Source organism: Rutidosis leptorrhynchoides, chromosome 2 (assembly GCF_046630445.1).
Source record: "Rutidosis leptorrhynchoides isolate AG116_Rl617_1_P2 chromosome 2, CSIRO_AGI_Rlap_v1, whole genome shotgun sequence".
NCBI lineage: Eukaryota > Viridiplantae > Streptophyta > Magnoliopsida > Asterales > Asteraceae > Rutidosis > Rutidosis leptorrhynchoides.
Genome location: NC_092334.1, coordinates 382531606 through 382554163, shown reverse-complemented (window position 1 = coordinate 382554163; position 22558 = coordinate 382531606). Strand labels below are relative to the sequence as shown.

The window sequence follows — 22558 nt, the reverse complement described above, 5'->3', positions numbered from 1 at the left end:
AAGAGCTGATCATTGGAGTGTATATACCAATAGTACATACATCTAAAAGCTGTGTATTGTACGAGTACGAATACGGGTGCATACGAGTAGAATTGTTGATGAAACTGAACGAGAATGTAATTGTAAGCATTTTTGTTAAGTAGAAGTATTTTGATAAGTGTATTGAAGTCTTTCAAAAGTGTATAAATACATATTAAAACACTACATGTATATACATTTTAACTGAGTCGTTAAGTCATCGTTAGTCGTTACATGTAAGTGTTGTTTTGAAACCTTTAGGTTAACGATCTTGTTAAATGTTGTTAACCCAATGTTTATAATATCAAAAGAGATTTTAAATTATTATATTATCATGATATTATGATGTACGAATATCTCTTAATATGATATATATACATTAAATGTCGTTACAACGATAAACGTTACATATATGTCTCGTTTCAAAATCATTAAGTTAGTAGTCTTGTTTTTACATATGTAGTTCATTGTTAATATAATTAACGATATGTTTACTTATCATAATATCATGTTAACTATATATATAACCATATATATGTCATCATATAGTTTTTTTTTTACAAGTTTTAACGTTCGTGAATCACCGGTCAACTTGGGTGGTCAATTGTCTATATGAAACCTATTTCAATTAATCAAGTCTTAACAAGTTTGATTGCTTAACATGTTGGAAACATTTAATCATGTAAACATCAATCTCAATTAATATATATAAACATGGAAAAGTTCGGGTCACTACATTGATTTCATAGCTTGGCTTGGTAACCGACCTTAACATATAATGCGCATAATAATATCCCCAAAACAGAACATCTCGTCTGTATAATAATCATATAAACTTCGAAGTACTAAACACTACGCCCACTAGCCCTTCCGTCTAGTGAACATTCTGGGTGGGGGTGTTAAACCCGGTAGCTACCTTTAGGATTCGCGTGAATTAGGGTCATACCCGATTCTAATTCTTAGGTTACCAAGCAATAATAATCAGGAAAAAAATATTCATATCAATTGTGGCAATTATCACGTCCACATAATTCAATGGTGTCAATTATCACGTCCACATAATTCATTCGAGGAATGTTTTGCTTGTGTCTATCTCGTCAAACATTTATAAAAGCATTTCATGTATTCGCAGTTCAAAATGTATTTCAAAAGCATTTAATAAAGCAGTTGTAATAGTAGCGCATGTATTCTCAGTCCCAAAAATGTAAAGAGTAAAAGGGAATCAAATGAACTCACTATAATGTATTTTGTAGTAAAAATACATATGACGATATTGAACAATGCAGGGTTGCCCTTGGATTCACGAACCTAAATCATTTATATATATTAACACATTGTAATATTAATCAACTAAGTATATATATATTTTATAATATATAGATTAATATCCATATATATACTTATATTAATCCTTATAATTTATTATGATACTTATATGATATATATATATATATATATATATATATATATATATATATATATATATATATATATATATATACTTTAATAAATGTTATATTTATATAGCTAATGTTATATTAGTTAATATATTAAAAATCTAATATTAGTACGCTTATGATATAAATATACATTTTTTTTATATAAACATCTATTGTTTGTAGAATATAATAATTATAATAATAATAAAATAATGATAATAATAATAATCAAATTTGAAAATAATAATAATAATAATAATAATATTAATGAAATCATGTTAAATGATAATAATACCAACGATACTCTTAATAGTAATAATAATAATTTTAGTAAAAATGATAAGTTTAATAAAAATGGAAATTTTAAAATAATAACACTTTTAATAATAATGATATCTTTAATAACAATGATAGCTTTTAATAAAAATGATAATTTTATTCAATCGTGACATAATTATACTTATAAGCCTCTTACTTATAAACGTACTTTTAATTATACTTCTCGATTGTATTTACTTTAACTATATTCATGATCGTAGTTGTAATCATTTTTACCTTAATATATCCTAACATAAATTATATCTATTTTTATTTTATATCATACTTAACATACACATGATCATAATATCAACCATAGTTTTTAATCCATACTCTAATAATACTTAATAATAATTCTTATAATAATAATAATAATAATAATAATAATAACAATATTACTAATATTACTAATAATGATAATAATAAAGTTATACCTTTAAGGAGTTATATAAGCTTTCCAAAAAAAATATACATATGTCACACGCCGGGCTCGAACTAAAGACCTCTTGATAACCCAACACTCGCCTAACCCACGGAGCTAACATGCTTTTCTGTTATAATTCACGAACTAAATCTATATGACCCATCTATCTGTCTGTTTTTATTTTTCCTAATCCAACCATCATCAATATATAATTAATGTTAGGGTTTTATCATTATAATTCTGTGTTCTCTTCTTCATTATAATCACAGTATCATTATTTTTTGAACATCTAACGCCATCAGTATAAGATCCAATTAATTAGAAACCCTCGTCTTTTGGTTTACCAACGATTCTTGCCCGCCAAAATCTTACGATGGTATTATCTGTGTAATCTTTTCGGCCCATCAAGGAATAAAGCTCGGCCTAACAACGATTTAATTCCTCTTAGCCCAACATGCAAGTTTCTGGCCCAAATAAAGAACTAAGACTTAGTGTCCCATTTAAAGCCCACTGAAGAAAACGTCCATGAACTAATTCATTTGGAATTTCATAGTGGGAGACATAAACATGTGATAACTTTACAGCTCACTCTTTTATCTTCATCATCATGTATCATGAGTGGGTGTGTTGGTCGAGCAAAAGTAAATTCCAAGGGTGTTTGAAAAAAAAAAATAACAATAATAGATCTTCGTTGCTATTTCACAAACTCAAGCGTAGCGGTATTAAATGGATATCTTGCAGAAACAGTAAGCAGTGCAGCAGCAGGGATTGATCAATAGCAGTTGTAAGTGTGTGATAAAACAGATACCTAAGAACAACTGTAGAGGTAGTTTATGAGGTGTTGGTGCTTTGCACAGAAAACGAAAGAAACAAAGCGAAAGGAATAAATAACGATAATGATGGTGGTTTTCGCGGTTGTTTGTGGATGGTGGTGATAACCGGATGTTTGTGGTTCGAATAAAAACAGAAAAAGAAATTGGAATTGGGTGAGGGTGATGATGGGTTTCACAATGGTTGTAAGGTGGTGGAGTTTTATGGTGTAGTGGTGGTGTTAAGGTGGTAGTTTGTGTGGTGGTTTTAAGACAATATCAGTCTTCGGTTTGGTGATGATAGCTAACAAAACCGTAGTGCAGAAAATGGAGAAGAAAATGGAGATGGTGGTGGTTCTTTGAATCGAGAGTAGAGAGAGAGGATGGTTCGGTTTCCTTTTGTTGTTCCAAAAAATGTATACATATTATTCTAATGCTATAAATATTATTCTAATTCTAATGCTATAAAGAAGTGGAAAGGAAAAGTGCAAGTGGATTAGGAATTCACAGTACATCATCCGTGATTTAATAGTATAGCCGCCCTACTTTCTTGATCCGTGTTATTTCGTACCCCGTTGATAACTAGTAGCGGATAAAAATTCTTCAGAAAAATCTCATTTTTTAAATTAAATGTCTTTATTTATTTCAGTCTTGATGATATAAAATTCGATCATTAACAATTAAATAAAAATTACATCAACTGTCTCTCCCAATTATGGGTAAAATATAAAAAGTGTTAAATTTTAATAACTAAATCCTAAATACATTTTTAGTAAGCCTAAAAATTTATAGAACTTATTTTCGGATCACCTTTTGTTTTAAAATTACATATGTTTCTGTTTAACTCGTTTATTATCAATCAATATGACAATTGAGCGTTACCGTTGTTTACTAAATAACTTCGAAATCACAAAATATGTATATTTAATACACTTTATTTATATAGATGTGTTTTAGATAATAATTATCATATTATCTTTTTTTTTATTTACATAATTAATTTTAATAACAACAACATATAATACTTCAAATTATATTTCGAATTATTATTTATATATACATACACACATATCTATTTACAATTAATTGTTCGTGAATCGTCGAGAGCAGTCGAAGGTCAATTGTGTAACGACCTTGGATTTTCCAACCTTTATTTATTAATAATTGTTATTATTAATACTTGTGATTAAACGAATGTATGTTATTACATTTACATGTTGCCATGATTGCCCGTACTTGACTTTAATTGCCCGAAACGTCTTTGTGACACACGAAACTTTCACGAATAATATTTTTAGAATATTATTTACATTCATGATTAAGTTTATTAATCATTTTGATTAACTATGGTTATTAGTTAATTACTTGGGCTTTGTTGGATTAACTTATTAATTACTTGAACTTGGGCCTTTATTAGTGTTAATGGACTTATGAAGCCCACCCTACTTCTTTAGTGGACTTATTAGCCCAACTTAACATGTAAGTATTACATTTAGAACATAACTAGTTTGTTTAAGGTAATTGGAATCTAGTTACTTGTTCTTCCAACACCATGCACACTAGTAACCACCTTTTAAGACTTTTACATGCAATAACCTTGTGGACTTCTCCCCCTTCCCTTTTTTCTGCTGGCCGTTGACTTTTATGGGTGAGAAGGAGTTCAAAATTCTTTTTTTTTGTATTACTTAGTCACTTGCTTTCACTAGTATTATTTCACTCTCACACACACATACTTACACACTCAAATTTTCTCTCATTTCTTTCTCTCATTCTCTCTAAACTTGTAAGCAACTTGAACTTCTTTTCTCTTCTTCTTCTCTTTATAAAACCGAAACCAAGAACTCTTAATCATCATCATCATTTGTTGTTGTTTGATACTTGTCTTGTTAATTACTTACTTTGATGTTGTTGTTATTTACTAATTATTAAGAATCAAACTTGTTAGTTTGATTCTTCATACCATCTTGTTCTTACAAGACATACAAGACATAAACTTTCTAGTTTATGATCTACACTTAATACTTGTTTAAAGATCAAAGTTCATGTGTTGAAAGCATACTTGTGATTCATGAAGTAAACCTCAAGTTTACCTTCTTAAAGATCAAACTTTGGTTTGAATCTTTAAAAGTATGAAACCCATGAACTTATTAACTTGTTTATTTAGTTTATTTCTTCATATTATGCACTTTAAATTCATGTTTGTTGGTTAAGATTGGTCAAGTGTTACTAGTTAACTTTGATCTCATTAATCTTGAACTAAAATTTGCTTTAAAAGTTCAAGAACATGTAAGTAAGCTTTCTTTAACTATAACTTTGTACACTTATGTTAGATCTAGACTTTTGGGTCTAGGATCTTCAAGATCTAACTAAGAACTATGTTATACAACTTAAGATCTTGATTTCATAAGTTCACTTTCAAGTTTGTAACTTATTATTAGTTTTAAAGTTCATGTGTGTGTTAGATCTAAGACCTTGATGTAACTTTGGTTCATCAAACTTCATACAACTCTTAAGTGAGTTGTGCTACATGTCTTAGACTTACACTTGTGTCATAATAGTCAAAACTTGGTTAATATTACTTTTACATTCCATGTATGTGTTGAATCTAAGACTTTGATGTAACTTTGGTTCATCAAAACACTTGCAACACTTAAGTGAGTTGTGCTTCATGTCTTAGACTTACACTTGGATTATGATGGTCAAACCTTGGTGAAAATGATGCAAATACATCAACGAGTTGTACACTTGAAGCTATATGCATCAAGGATGAGAACCATGATAAGCATCGAGCACCAAGAACCACCGGAACCTACTGACCCTACTGTTTTACTGTTTCTGTGTCTGACCCGTACGACCTGGGCTACTGTAAAGATGATTTTCAGATATCTCTGTTCGAGTAGATAACTTTTCATATAGGACTCGTCTTAATCCGAGTTACGGTTTAGAATTTATGGCCCTCCGATCGTCACTATGTCCATTTAACGTTGTGCTGAAAATTCTGACCTACTCGCACTTAGACCGTCGCCACGGTCAAACGAAGACGAGTTTGCTTCTGTAATTTTTATCACAACTAAAGGGCTCATATACGGAACCATGGCCACTGGTCTCACCTTATTTCAGTAGGTATAGGGGCCGTGGTGACTGACCGAACTCAGCCTTTGTTTTAAACTATTTTCATGAACGAAACTTACTTTACACCTTTTGTTTGATGATGAATGATGATGACCCGTAAGACCTTATTTACATACTTTTAAACCTATTCGGATGATTTACTGACTTAGTACTATTTGACTTAGGCTGAGGACTTCCCGGACCTACACACTTGCTTATTTCCCGAGTCATACTTTACCGCTACTTTATCATTGTGAGTTATAGCATTCCCTTTTTACTTTAACTTATTTTGGGAACTGAAAATACATGCGGATTTTATGTTTTACATACTAGGCACGAGTACTTAAACTTTATATATGTGTGGGTTATATAACGGCAGAAACATTCCCTTTAGCTCGGTAACGTTTAGTCATTGGTTTTTGAACCGGTGAACGCGAATCTTAGATATGGATCCATAGGGTTTGACATCCCCACTCGGGCTAGTCGCGCTAGCATTTAACGAGTGTTTAATACTTCATAAACATACGCACTTGCCAAGTGTACTTTCAGGGGGTATAAACGTTAAGTTATTTACCAAGTGCCCACGGTTAACATATACTTTATCATACTGTTTTGAAACGCTCTTTGTAGCACTGAAATCTCATGGCCTACCTTACATACTGTTATACTTAAACTATAGCTCACCAACCTTTGTGTTGACGTTTTTAAGCATGTTTTTCTCAGGTGCTTAAGGTTGCTTCCGCTGTGTACTAGTCTTGCCGTAGACACCCGTTGCTCTAGTGTTATCACCGCATGAACTACTTTATATTGCATTCAAACTTAATTACATTTGGAACTATGATTTGTAACGACCTAAGGGTCACGTACTATTATCTTTGCTCTATTCATAGGAGCATATAAAACATTTGGCGTTGGTTATGACGTCAGCTTTTATCATGAATGCAAACGTATTTTGAAATAGCATATAGTGTTTGACCTTGTAATGATCCTGTTGTTGATGATTCGTACACGATGGTTTTGTACGGGGCATCACAAATTGAATAAATGAACATCGTTCCAAAATTTTCTAGACTCAACATTACATACTTTACTTATCGTAACGAAATCATATAAAGATTAAGTTTAAATTTGGTCGGAAATTTCCGGGTCGTCACACATCTCCTGTGATAAGTGCAAAAAATTTGTCCATCGCCGCTGCACGGATGGCGGGCATTGCTAGCTTTTGTTTGTACTTTAACGGTGTTGTCTTTGTTAAAATTCCATCCAACAAATTTCATGCCATTTGCTCAGATATAAATGCTTGTTCCTATTCTCCATATCCCCACTCATTTTCCAGAAAGCCTTCATCATCATTCTCATGTTCAGAATCATCAACAAAGTATCCAATTGATTGAATAGTTTGAACAATTTTTGTTTAAAAACCGTCTTCCTTTGGCTTGTGTGTTTCTTGTTTACATCATATGTTCTCTTGAAAGAGATGTTATGTGTTCCGCATCGTGCTTGCCACATTCACCCCTTTGGGTTTTTCAACAATGTTTTCTTTAATCGTGTTGATGTTTCATTCACGTGCTCTTCCGATACCTCAACATTCACATATTCTTCTTCAACTGAAACTTCTTATAAAGGGAGTTGAGTAGGCGGTATGTTCTCAACGAGGTTTTCAGTAATTGGTTCAAGTGGTGTCCGTGCTGAAGTCATGTCGTTTGCTTTTGCGTTCTTGGTGTTCTTGTTGTTCTTTGAAACGGATGGTGCCATATGTTGGTACTATTTTCCGTCTAGCAGCTAAAAGGTACTAGTACAATACTAGAACTGTCTAGCGTGGAGAGATGTGTTGCCGACTGATGTTTGCCCTCGGATAAGATCCCTGCAGACCCGGAACATGGACGACTGTGGGGTGGCCTTGTTTGTCTTTGGACCAAACTGAGAAGTGGTCCGTCTAGCGTTCTATTGCTAAGCGGTGAAATTTTAGAGAGAGAAAGTATTGTCTGAGAGAGAAAGTGTACCCTGTGCCACAAGTGACTGAACTGTTAAATGTGGTGACCCAGGGGTCTATTTATAGGCGTAGAATGTCCGAAATTCTCGGGAACACGTGTCAAATGCTGATTAATTTGGTTATGCGAAATATCCGCTACCAACTTTGGTGTGGGCTGACGTGGCTGTGTGTCGCTCACGCGCCTATTCAAGGGCTTAACGATGGGCGATCTGGCTGAGCGCTAAACGGCTAGTAACAAAAACCGTCATAATTGCTGTCTTTTATGCCTTTCGAGCCTTCTTTTGTGCAAAAATGATACTTTTTATGCGTGTATCCACTAGGATACACCATTACTTCCCTTTTTTGTTAATAAAATAATAATTAAATAATGAATTAAATATTGAAATTAAATACTGAACGATTTTCTTTATTTTAATTTCGGTGTTAAACCTCACCATTACTGTCACTATTCACTATTAGTATTAAACATCAGTGTTATGGAGTTATGGAGGACTGAATTTGGACACTGAGTTAGACGTAATATTTCAAACACACGCATATCCCTCCTCTCTCATCATCTTGTTCTGCACATCTGTACTCTAGGGCAAATATAAACACACACTTACTGTATAATTGAATATGTGTTTCTTTTACTCGTTCGCTGCCTTTCCAAATTAGGGTTTTACTATAAAAGCCTCCTGCTGTTGAAATCAAGAAAGTTTACTTGAAATTATTACGGTTTCGCTTGTAATTTGTTGAAAGAAACAACGTTATGGTGGTTAATGAAAAGGAAACAAGAAATGGTGATTTGAATTGCAGTTTTAAAGAACCAATAAAAGATAGTGGTGGGGAGTTGTTCGTTAATGGTAGTAGTAGTTGTGATGGGACTTGTAGTAGTGCTGATGGATTCAGAACCTATAAAAGGAGAAAACGTAGAAAGATGACTAGTAGTGATTCAGATGATATATTGAAGTCTGATTCCTCTGATAAGGTAATAAAATGGTTTAATTCAGATTCTTCATTATGCTTGTTTGAATTTGGTTATGGTAGTTGACTTTCTGATGTCGCTTTATTGCTATGTAAACTCAATTGTATAAGTTTGGGGAAGTTGTAGCTGTGTTGAAGAACATTTTTGACCTAATTAAGTATTCAATTGAAATATTTATATTATTTGCACAGATTTAGGATTTTTGGTTGTCTATTTGTGGAATAAATTGTATTTTGATATATTACTATGCACTTGTATCAACTGCAATGCAATGACATTCAAGGGTTCTTTTGCTTTTTATCTTTTCTTGAGTTGAAGATTCAACCTTTTAATGTCACCTTCTATAATTCTGAATCGTTAGTTGTAGTTTTATGCATTACTAGAATAGATCTTTCTTTATAAATTTTGAAATTAGGATAATAGAAGTTGACTATATTCGATATAAATTGGTGATATTTTTAAGTTTGAAAATTGGACTGCTATGTCTTGGTATATGAAGAATTGAAAGTATTTTCTTGTAGAGTGATAGAGCTACGAAGCAACTCAATAGGAGACATTTAGACTTCTCTAGGTTAATGGAGATGTTTAAGGTTGTAAAAGTAGCTAGTCGGGAACTTGTAATAGCTAATCGACCATCTCGGGACTAGTCGTACATTGACCAACTTTGACTCTGGCAGTTTTTGAACAATTTTGACGGACATTGACCCAATAAATCTGACTTTGACCAAATAGATTCAACTTTTGACCAATAAACATGGCCTGTTGACCAGAGACTTTGTGTAACGACCCGGCAAAATCGTCATTGACGGCGCCGTTAACTTAGGTCCCGTTGCGTGGTCATAGTCTCTATATGAGACGCGTTTGACCAAAATTATGTCGCATTCATTTAAAAGTACAAGACTTACAAAGTTTATTTTACCAAACAGATCGACAAGGAGTTTAAGTGTACAAAAGTTATAAAGTATAAATGAAATAACTTGCGACATAATTAGTTTAAAATCACGGTTTGCTATAAATAGCGAAAGTATGTATGCTTAAAGTTTGAATCCAAAAGCGCTATCCCTAGCGTATGCATGTATGCTTGACTCCAAGCAAGTAATCAAAGTGTGCGGAAGCATGTATCAAGTAGCCAAGTATGAACCTGAGAAACATATAGAAAACTGTCAACGAAAACGTTGGTGAAATCATAGGTGTATTAATAAAAGTTATATTTTGAACCACATGATTTAGTATTTCCATAAATTGATCATCCAAAAGTTGCATTCCAAAAGTTGGTTCGCGAGCACCCAATTATCAATGCTTAACATTCCTTCCATAGAACCCCATCACAATAGTGTTAGAACATACACTGTTTCTCGAAAATATATTTCATTCGTAAACGGTAGCGAACCGTTTGAATGAGGGTTTGTCAAACCCATATGGATCCATACAACATAAGTTCTCGCTTACACCCGGCAAGTGTAACTAATGATAATCGAATTGAGTATTTTGTTCTAAACTCGCTGTAGAATGTTTGTTTCATCGGACTTGTGTTCAAAACATAAAAGTAAGTAGTACAAGATGTAACAAAGTATATGTTTCACAGCCCAAGATTTAAAAGTATAAAAATTGTTGAAAAGGTGGGACTATGATCTAACCTCGAGTGCACGAGTATAAATGTACTTCACAAAGTAAACGTGTGGATTAAAGTTGCTTAGTCTTGACCTAAATAAGTAAGTTGTATCAATTAACCGGTTACGACACAAGGTCGGGCGAAATGTGTTCAATTAGTCCTATGGCTCGTTACGACTCGATTATGTAGCATGTGAATCACGTTGTCAAGTTTCATGCAAGAATCAAGTATAAAATAAGATTAGAACGATTGTATAAGTGTTTTGTTAAGTTTGACTAAAATTCAAACTTGGTCAAAGTCAACGAAAAATTCAACGGGGTCGGGTCGGGTCCCGAACTATTTTCCTGAGCTTAGAAATCATATATGAGCATGTTGTCCAAGTTTCATGTTGATCGGGGGTGTGTAGCATGCTTAGAATTGAACGAAAATTGACCAAAATGGGCAGTCTGCCTCAGATGCGCCGCATCTGAGGTAGATGCGCCGCATCTGCAGCTGTATCAGCAATTCTGGGGCAGTTTTCACTTATACGATTTCAACTTCAAACAACCATAACTTTTGACTCGTTAACATTCAAAACACGTATCTTATATCGTTGGAAAGGTAATTTAAAGAGAAATACAACTAAACACATTTCATGAATCAAATCCATCACTAACAACAATGAAAACCTCATCAAATGATCATTAAACGTTCAAAATGAAAGTTTCAAGTTCACAAAACGCATTTCTTGACTCGGGAATCCAATTTACACATACGATACATCGTTTTGAAGGTAATGAAACATATAATACAATTAAACACTTACTAACAACATTAACAAGCATTCAATGCATCAAAATCCCATTTTAAATTTCATCAAACCCTAATCAAAATCATGAATTCAACAATTTTTTTAAATGAAGCTTTTCTAAATCAACCTATACATCAATTTGAAGCTAATGATGCTAGTAACACTTTTAATACATGAACTTTAACATTTAAACAACATTAACTCATCCAAAATCAAAGATTAAGCAAGCACTTTTTATGTCCAAGCTAGTTACACCAAAAACAATAAATCGAGCAAACAAAACATATATTCATGCTAGACACGAGCCATAGACACTAACTAACACCATTTCAAGTCAAAAACACGAATTTATAGAAATCTAGAGTTTTAGAAATGTTACCCAAATGTGATGAAATTGGTACCAAAATGTAGAGGATGAAGAGAGGATCACGAAAATGTAATTTGTTTTGATGTTTGCTTCTTGATTCGAATTTAGATGATGATTTTGTGAGTTGGGTGTTTGAGTTCATAAAATGGAACTAGAGAGAAATGGGGAGGTGGAGGATGGAGTGAATGAATGGTGGAGAGTGGGGTTTGACTAGTTGACCTAGTCAACTAGTTTGGCCCCTTTGCAACTTTGGTCCCTCAAGTTTGAAAGCGGGTGCGGGAATTAACCAAACGAATATTTTAAAAACGCTCGAGTAAACGAGTGATGTTATAATTAAATAACGGGAATATTATGAACGTTAGTCAACGAAGGATATGAATTTAGGTAACGAAAGATATTACAAAAAAAAAGACGGTGTTAAAATAAATTTAACGGAAAAACGCGGGATGTTACATTACCTACACCTTAAAAGAAATTTCGTCCCGAAATTTAGTTGGAAGTAGTAGTCATTGTTTCTTCTTCGAAACCTTGCGTAATTCTACGAATAAGTGAAGGTACTTCCTCGGGCATTTCAACGAACTTTGACAGTCGGGGTTTTACGTTGTTTCAGAGTTTGGTTCCATGATTCAAAATTTCAACCGGTTCTCCTAGGAAGTGAAGTTTGTCATCGATAGTATGTTCATCAAAAGGAATAGCAAGTTCTTGTTCCGCAAGACACTTCTTCAAGTTTGATGCATAGAATGTAGGATGAACGGAGCTCAAATGAATCGGAAAATCTAAATGGCTAGCAACGGGTCCAAAACGCCCCAAGATTTTTAAAAGGATCAAAATATCACGGATTTAGCTTTCAACGTTTCCCAAAAGGGATTACACCTTTATAAGGTGCGACTTTCAACGTTACGCGGTTACCCACTTGGAATTTGAGAGGTTTGCGTCTAACATCTGCATAGCTCTTTTGGCGACTACGAGCCGTCTTGAGTCTTTCTTGGATTTGAACGATTTTAACGGTTATTTCATGAATGAGTGCGGGTCTGGTGATTCGATTATCATTTACTTGGTTCTACAAAAGGAGAATGACGTTTCCGGTCACATAAGATTTGCTTTGTTCGTCGGTTTGTGGGTGATACGCGGTGCTCATGTCTAAACGTGGTCCCGAGGCTTTTTTTTTTTTTTTGTAAGGCACTCCAAAATCTAGAAGTGAAACGAGAATCTCGATCCGAGACGAGGTACATTTCTGTAAGGTATATTCGAACAAGTTTGTTAGGACATAAAAACGTTTGTTAGAACAAGTTTCTGTTTCTCGAGAATTTCACGCCGCGAAAGATTTATCGGTTTCCGAAAACGTTCGTTAGGACTATTCACCCTCGTGGCGAATACTAGTATAACGTGAAGAGTCTCTCCCTCCATTGAGAATTTAGATAAAATATTTTCCTTAAACGGAAGTACGAGTGTAATACGAGAGAAATTTCCGCCTCGATGTGGGCATATCAAGCATATTGTAGTTCTTCGATGAAACCGTGCGAAGACGAGATAGTATACGCGTATAACATATGTTTGAAGTTGAAAGAATTTTCCATTCATTCGGAAGCATAAATATGGTTCAACAATAATCGAAGATGTGTCCCGGGTATGGTTGTTATCAATATTCTCGGAGTTTTCGGATATCCAAACAAGAAAAGTGAAGTCATGTACATGGCACATGGTGGTGATTAGGTTGATCGAGTCCAACCACCATCACGTGTCATTAGAACTTTGGTATGACTTACCGTAATATAACTACGTTGATCAAATGACGTTATATTACGCTAACTCATACCTCCATTCCCACATCACTCCATAGAATCAAGTTCGTGTAATCGTGAAAATTTAAAATAAACAAAGTGTAATGACGTCTCTAACGTGATTCGTATTGAATCGAAAGAATTAGTGCAACTCTAAAGAAGCGTTCCCCGAGGGAAGTGTATAAATGATTGTTCACGTCAATGTGGTTCAAGTCAAACAATAATGCATTTAGGTACTAAAAGAGTAATGCATCATGATAACGAATAGTACGCAACCGTAGTGATAAGTAGTGACGACGATACTCACCTAGAGTAGTGATGGTAGTAACACGAAATAGTAGATAGTAAGAAACACCGGTGGGAAACCGATAGTAAGTTAAAACGGTGGCGAATAACAATCCGGGAGACAGAGTTCCCCAACAAGTGTGACTAATGATGTCGTCGTCATCCATACGTGTATGAATCTTGAATTTACGCGTGTTACCAGAAAGTTGCAGAATACGAGTTCGTATGATGAAAACTTGGTACCATTAAAAAGTTTGCCTAAGAATGATTCAAGTATAATGCACAAGTAGTCAAGTAAGTGCTATCTATAGCAAATGTATGTCAGAATGCAATGATTAACTATCCGGTTGTAGTCTAGATTCACTAATGCGTCCTAACAACTCTGTCAGACACACTAATGCATATCCTAGTTCCCTACAACCAACGCTCTGATACCATCTGTAACGACCCGGCAAAATCGTCATTGACGGCGCCGTTAACTTAGGTCCCGTTGCGTGGTCATAGTCTCTATATGAGACGCGTTTGACCAAAATTATGTCGCATTCATTTAAAAGTACAAGACTTACAAAGTTTATTTTACCAAACAGATCGACAAGGAGTTTAAGTGTACAAAAGTTATAAAGTATAAATGAAATAACTTGCGACATAATTAGTTTAAAATCACGGTTTGCTATAAATAGCGAAAGTATGTATGCTTAAAGTTTGAATCCAAAAGCGCTATCCCTAGCGTATGCATGTATGCTTGACTCCAAGCAAGTAATCAAAGTGTGCGGAAGCATGTATCAAGTAGCCAAGTATGAACCTGAGAAACATATAGAAAACTGTCAACGAAAACGTTGGTGAAATCATAGGTGTATTAATAAAAGTTATATTTTGAACCACATGATTTAGTATTTCCATAAATTGATCATCCAAAAGTTGCATTCCAAAAGTTGGTTCGCGAGCACCCAATTATCAATGCTTAACATTCCTTCCATAGAACCCCATCACAATAGTGTTAGAACATACACTGTTTCTCGAAAATATATTTCATTCGTAAACGGTAGCGAACCGTTTGAATGAGGGTTTGTCAAACCCATATGGATCCATACAACATAAGTTCTCGCTTACACCCGGCAAGTGTAACTAATGATAATCGAATTGAGTATTTTGTTCTAAACTCGCTGTAGAATGTTTGTTTCATCGGACTTGTGTTCAAAACATAAAAGTAAGTAGTACAAGATGTAACAAAGTATATGTTTCACAGCCCAAGATTTAAAAGTATAAAAATTGTTGAAAAGGTGGGACTATGATCTAACCTCGAGTGCACGAGTATAAATGTACTTCACAAAGTAAACGTGTGGATTAAAGTTGCTTAGTCTTGACCTAAATAAGTAAGTTGTATCAATTAACCGGTTACGACACAAGGTCGGGCGAAATGTGTTCAATTAGTCCTATGGCTCGTTACGACTCGATTATGTAGCATGTGAATCACGTTGTCAAGTTTCATGCAAGAATCAAGTATAAAATAAGATTAGAACGATTGTATAAGTGTTTTGTTAAGTTTGACTAAAATTCAAACTTGGTCAAAGTCAACGAAAAATTCAACGGGGTCGGGTCGGGTCCCGAACTATTTTCCTGAGCTTAGAAATCATATATGAGCATGTTGTCCAAGTTTCATGTTGATCGGGGGTGTGTAGCATGCTTAGAATTGAACGAAAATTGACCAAAATGGGCAGTCTGCCTCAGATGCGCCGCATCTGAGGTAGATGCGCCGCATCTGCAGCTGTATCAGCAATTCTGGGGCAGTTTTCACTTATACGATTTCAACTTCAAACAACCATAACTTTTGACTCGTTAACATTCAAAACACGTATCTTATATCGTTGGAAAGGTAATTTAAAGAGAAATACAACTAAACACATTTCATGAATCAAATCCATCACTAACAACAATGAAAACCTCATCAAATGATCATTAAACGTTCAAAATGAAAGTTTCAAGTTCACAAAACGCATTTCTTGACTCGGGAATCCAATTTACACATACGATACATCGTTTTGAAGGTAATGAAACATATAATACAATTAAACACTTACTAACAACATTAACAAGCATTCAATGCATCAAAATCCCATTTTAAATTTCATCAAACCCTAATCAAAATCATGAATTCAACAATTTTTTTAAATGAAGCTTTTCTAAATCAACCTATACATCAATTTGAAGCTAATGATGCTAGTAACACTTTTAATACATGAACTTTAACATTTAAACAACATTAACTCATCCAAAATCAAAGATTAAGCAAGCACTTTTTATGTCCAAGCTAGTTACACCAAAAACAATAAATCGAGCAAACAAAACATATATTCATGCTAGACACGAGCCATAGACACTAACTAACACCATTTCAAGTCAAAAACACGAATTTATAGAAATCTAGAGTTTTAGAAATGTTACCCAAATGTGATGAAATTGGTACCAAAATGTAGAGGATGAAGAGAGGATCACGAAAATGTAATTTGTTTTGATGTTTGCTTCTTGATTCGAATTTAGATGATGATTTTGTGAGTTGGGTGTTTGAGTTCATAAAATGGAACTAGAGAGAAATGGGGAGGTGGAGGATGGAGTGAATGAATGGTGGAGAGTGGGGTTTGACTAGTTGACCTAGTCAACTAGTTTGGCCCCTTTGCAACTTTGGTCCCTCAAGTTTGAAAGCGGGTGCGGGAATTAACCAAACGAATATTTTAAAAACGCTCGAGTAAACGAGTGATGTTATAATTAAATAACGGGAATATTATGAACGTTAGTCAACGAAGGATATGAATTTAGGTAACGAAAGATATTACAAAAAAAAAGACGGTGTTAAAATAAATTTAACGGAAAAACGCGGGATGTTACACTTTGACCAACTTGGACCTAGTTGGGTCCGACTACTTCAAAATCCCGACTGGACTGGTGCCAGTCAGCCTAGTTGGCTGACTTTTGATAGCTCTGGAAATGAGTTGCATATATCTATTTTTGCCTATTGGTTTGAACCCTTTCACATAAGTCGGTACATGTTTACGTTGTTATCTGTATGGCTGGAGATGCTCAAGTTATAGTATATCCTGGTTGTCGTTAGTACTTAAGTTAGTTGTGAATTAATTACTCTTTGTTTCTTGCAGATAAAGACTGATTATGATAGTGCTTTAGATCAAAATGTTAGCAGGTTACGTTTTGATGCATTTCCATTAGGGCTTGGCGAATGTTCTGTGTGGCGTAGTAGAAAGATTGTGTTACAGCAGATGCATCAGTCTCTAAATGGGCACGAAGACGGTATTGGAAGTGCATAAGAAACGCTCTCATGACATATCCAGAAAGTGTTTGCACTTCTGTTATGAAGGTAAAATACTTAATTTTGCTATTTTTGTGTATGGTTGTAAATGGTGGTTGTGGCGGTTTGGTGAGTAGCCCGTGTCGTTTTGCCCAAAAACATTTAATTAGTCGGTTAATGCTAAAAAGTTGGGTCAAAGTTGGTCAATGTCGGTCAAAAGTTGACTTTTTGTCTGACCTTGTTCTAGTGTAAACGAAAACCCCAAGCCTATTTATTAGTTACTAGGAAAAACACGGACTTACATCGTATCCCTTATAGAAAGTTTAATAAATAAACTGTAATTATAGGAAACATTATAACAAACCTATATATTATTTAAACTAACACCGCATCATTATATTTGTAAATCATTTTTCTAATATCTATGTTTGAATAATTTATATTTAATATATTTTTTCTTAAAAGTCAACGTTGGTCAACGTCCATCTCGACCTTTCAAGATCCTAACCGATTCGTCTCCGTCTCACTTCTTTTTCAACCTTGCTTATGTATACGAACACAGACATATAAATACACACATATTTTGTTTGCTTAGATTCATGTATATTGCTTTGTTTGCAGGAGTCTTTCGATAGTGTTGAAGCAAGTGAAAATCAAACACTTAATTCTGCTAAAGAACATACTCGGGTTGTGTGTAGTGAATCGATAAAACAATCAGAAGCTTCTACAATCTCTGAGTTGTGTGGACATGCATTCACTGACGTTTTAAACTCAGACAAATTCTCTGAATTATGTGATCTACTTTTCAGGAATTTTGGTGTTGTTAATACTAACCGAATTCTGGATGTTAAGGCTATACACTCGAAGATGAAAAATGGAGTCTATGAAACTTCACCAATTCTTTACCTTAAAGATATCCAACAGGTATTTATTTACTTTAACGTTCACTGTTATTCATTTATTTGATCTATTCGTGAGAGCCTGTAGTTTTGTTGATTACATGTTGTATTAACATTTCTGTATTCACGTATAAGGGTTTCTGCAGTTTTTACCCACAAATATTCAAAATATAGATAAAAGATGACAAAAAGTATCAAAACGTATTCAACACAAATATTTTTATATTTAAGTTTATAAATATCAAATAAAAGGTTATACGTAGTATATGTTAGTTAGTAGTGTGATATATATTGGATACACAATTGAGATCAAATTTCTCCCCTTGATAAAACCCATATAAATGAGAATGTAATTCACAGGTATATCACAATTTCAGGTTTTGTAAAAATAAAAATAAAATTACATTTAAATTCTAGTAACCCGTCAGTTAAACAATTTTGACTTGTACAACTGAGTGGGTTAGTGAGCTATAATAAACTTATAAATTCAGCAGTACCTGATTGAAACGGATGGTCCATTTTCTTAAACCATGGCTAAACGACTAATCCCCCAAATCTGAGCAAATTTTAAAATTGTCCAGTGTCCCTATTTGTAGAAGTAAACAGGATGAGTCAACTGAACCTAGATTTTTTTTTTTTTTTTTTTTTTTTTTTTTGTGATGGGTGGTTATTAATATAGTCCTGTTTTTAGTGGCAAGTTCCATATTTTCGAGAAAGTTTATTATATTTACTGAATTTTCTAATTTTACATTTATGGTTAGGTATGGACGAAGCTTCAACAGGTTGGCAATGAGATGGTTACACTTGCAAACAGTCTTTTTGATAAATCAACGGCTCACTATAAACAGGTACATCCAAACCCTAAATGACAGCAGCTCAATGCAATTTATATAAAAAAATGGGTGATCTGGGTGTTTTTTTACAACTGGTCAAACAGAATAATATAAAATATTACCCACAATCACAATGGGTCAAGCAGGTGGGTCGGGTTTAAAGTTGACCCACGTGTAGAACCTTTTAATCTGTTGCCCAATTTTGACAATTCAATTTGAACAGACTTGCAAATTTGAACTACAATTTGCTCATTTTATTATCCATTTTCAACGTGTGTGCTACAGTTTGTTAGGAAATCAAGTGCAGCCGAAGCTAATGGTGCCTCTAACTGCCATGGATGTGGAGAAAAAGCCGATGCTTGGAAATGTTTAGTTTGCGATTCGTGCGAAGAAATATACCATCTCAATTGTACCGAACTAATCGGTACACAAATTCCTCCTACAAGTTGGTATTGCGGTATCTGTGTCTCAAACGGAATAGGATCACCTCACGATAATTGTGTAGTTTGTGACAAGTTAAAATCATCCATTTTCGTTGAACGAGTACCAACAAACGACGAATCATTAGATTTACCAAATAGCTTCGAAATGCATGAAGTAACCGAAGAAAGTCAAGGGTCAAAGATATGTTTCATCTGCAAAAACGAAGTGAACATCGGAGACAATTTTCGAACGTGTGGACATTTGTTATGTGCTCACAAGTTTTATCATTACAAATGCTTAACGAATAGGCAGTTGGGTGTGCACGGTCCGTGTTGGTATTGCCCATCTTGTTTGTGTAGACGTTGTATGGTGGATAAAGATGATGATCAGATTGTACTTTGTGACGGTTGCGATCAAGCGTATCATGTTTATTGTGCGATCCCGCAACTTAATTGTGTACCGAAAGGGAGTTGGTTTTGTGGAAAATGTGATAGGGAACTTAAGCGAATACGAACGATGAAAAAGGTGTATGAAACGATACAAAAGAAAGTTAAAGTAGAAGATGTATCGGAACATGAAGCGGTGAGTGCGGTGAACGAAGGTGAAGAGATAAATAAATCGGGTGGATTGGATATGCTTGTAACTGCTGCTAAAACGCTCGGTAATCATGAGATTACAGATTTGGATACCCTTAGAAATATAATATGAACATATCAAATGCCATTGTAGTTGGAGCTATAATCGCTTTTTTTGTTGCTGAGTTTGTTTGTAAAATGAAGCCAAAAACATCCCCATGAATCTCTCCTGATCCAATTTTGTTGTAAAATCTTTTTGTTTTTTATTTTTCTGTTCGTTTGTGTAAAACGTATTGTCGTTCTTTTTCAGATTCTCATATATATATGAGACTAATGTATCATCTTTTAGTTGTATCATTTTGCTGATGCCGACAACCAAACATGTATATTGATGGTGTTATACTATTTTACTCATGATTTCTCTAAGGTCGCCGTGTAGTTATCTTGGAAATGTGCTAATGTTTTCGTGCTGCTAAAACAAATATTAATAGAAATATTTACATTTTGTTTTTCCAGTTTTCTTACTTGTACACATTTGCTCCTTACATTTGGTTGTGCATAACTATTAGCAAGGTTGGAAAAGTCGCGAGAGATGAGTCGGTCAGGAATTTTACGCGACTAGTCAGAGTGGGGTCGAGTCGAACGTTGACTTTTAGTAATATACTAGTGAAATGACCGGTGAAACTAAGGATTTGTTTAAACGAAAGAGTTTAATAATATGTTTTAGATATTAAGAAAATATAAATGCTAAATTCATTTGGTTTAATAAATCGTGGAACAACGAATTCCAACTAAGAAACTTGTCGTTGTTTTTACAAATATATTGATGTACTTAACTTTGTCAGAATAAATGAACTACATTGATGTACTTAACTTTGTCAAAAGCCTACATTACAACATTTTATTGAGACATGTATTTCGCATACATATGTAACGTAACTAATCTCGTAAAAAGCAACCATATTTTAATAATAATAATAATAATAATAATAATAATAATAATAATAATAATATAATAACTATAATTATAATAAATAATAATAAAGTTTGTTTGAAAATTGAGTATTTATACTTTTAATAATAATTATTATTAGTAATAACAAATGTCTCTTGATAAATTTTTAAAAATTAAAATACAATTATTATATGAAGGTTGTACAATATGCTTCAAAGTTTGTACACGTATTTATGAGGTGATTTGTAAAAGATTGTACAATTTGTTTTAAAGTTTATACATATGGTCATGTGAGTATTTTATCATAAGGTTGTACATAATTTTTCAGATATTGTACATATGGTCATGAGAGTGTTTTACCATAAGGTTGTACATAATGTTACAAATATTGTACATTTGATCATGATGGTGTTTTATCATAAGGTTGTACATAATGTTACATATATTATAAAATTAACATGTTAATATTTTTACTAAATATAATTAACTATTTTAATGACATCATCATGTGGGCTTAGGAATTTTTTCTTTATTTTTGAATTTTTCTACGTTTTATTAATCCTTATTTATAATATCATTAAGTAGATTTAATTTAATTTCAAAAATAATTTTATTTATGACATCACCTACATGTCCTCACAATTTTTCTTTTTGATTTTTTTATGGAAGGGAAAAAGGTTATTATTACATCATCATTTTAGCATTTTAATAGAACTTATAGATATTTAGCATTTGTATATTAAAAGTACAAAAATATATCAAACATAAATATGTGAAACGTATGAATAGGTACAAAATTCAAGTATCTAAAATATTAAAGCGCTTAACTTTGACTGACTTTGAACGACTCAATAGACTTAGATCACTTCTTAACGTTGACCGACTAATTAAATGTTTTTGGGCTCAATGGGACCGGCTTGTCACCAAACTGTACGTAAATTCTTTATAACTTATTTCTTTCTGGCCAGATAAGAAACTTTTATTAGGTTAGCAAGAAACTATATGATATAAGATATGCATAATTTAGAGAAAGATATCATAGGGACCTCTATGATGCATTTTGCTAGCTGAAACATGAGGTACATGGTCCTACACACAACAGCTAGCTACATACATCGACACATGTGATTGATGAATAAATGACTGCTCACAATGGACTAGGACTAGGGCTAGGGCTAGGACTTGGACTGGGACTTGGGTTGTCTTGTGGAGGAACGGACGGTTGGAAGCAGGCGTTCATACATACAAAGTTAGATATACCACAATCCATAAAACAAGGTTGGATACTTTGAGATGAACCAAGAGTACAGGTGACACAACAACCCACAATTTCTTGACCGCATCCCGTGAAGCATTGCATCACTTGTTGAGCCCTTTGACCACCTCCAAGTAGACCTCCAATTCCACCTCCGGTTTGTTGAGCCATGGCCACCAAAATACGACCACCATTAGTATTGCTTACGTTGCACATAATCAGTATTATTAGTATGGAAATGCAGTAGCTTTGCACTAAAGTTGAGGGTTTGTGTGGTGGCATAGCTAGTGAATGAAATTTGGCTAATTAGTTTTGAAAGGTATGTTGACTTGGTTTATCTAATTAGTTTAGATTAAAATGATGATTAGGGTGAATGTAGCTTATAAGTTGATGGAATATTGTTTTA

The 22558-nt window shown here is 33.7% G+C and overlaps 1 protein-coding gene across 1 annotated transcript; it reads left to right on the top strand.

Moving 5' to 3' along the window:
- Positions 1-8663: 8663 nt before the first annotated feature.
- LOC139892115 (PHD finger protein EHD3-like) lies at positions 8664-20315 on the top strand. The gene is made up of 5 exons (XM_071875153.1): positions 8664-9082; positions 17064-17281; positions 17834-18136; positions 18873-18959; positions 19230-20315. Exons 2-5 carry the CDS (start codon positions 17243-17245, stop codon positions 20073-20075), a joined length of 1275 nt encoding a protein of 424 aa, XP_071731254.1. The 5' UTR covers positions 8664-9082; positions 17064-17242; the 3' UTR covers positions 20076-20315.
- The last annotated feature ends 2243 nt before the right edge of the window (positions 20316-22558 follow it).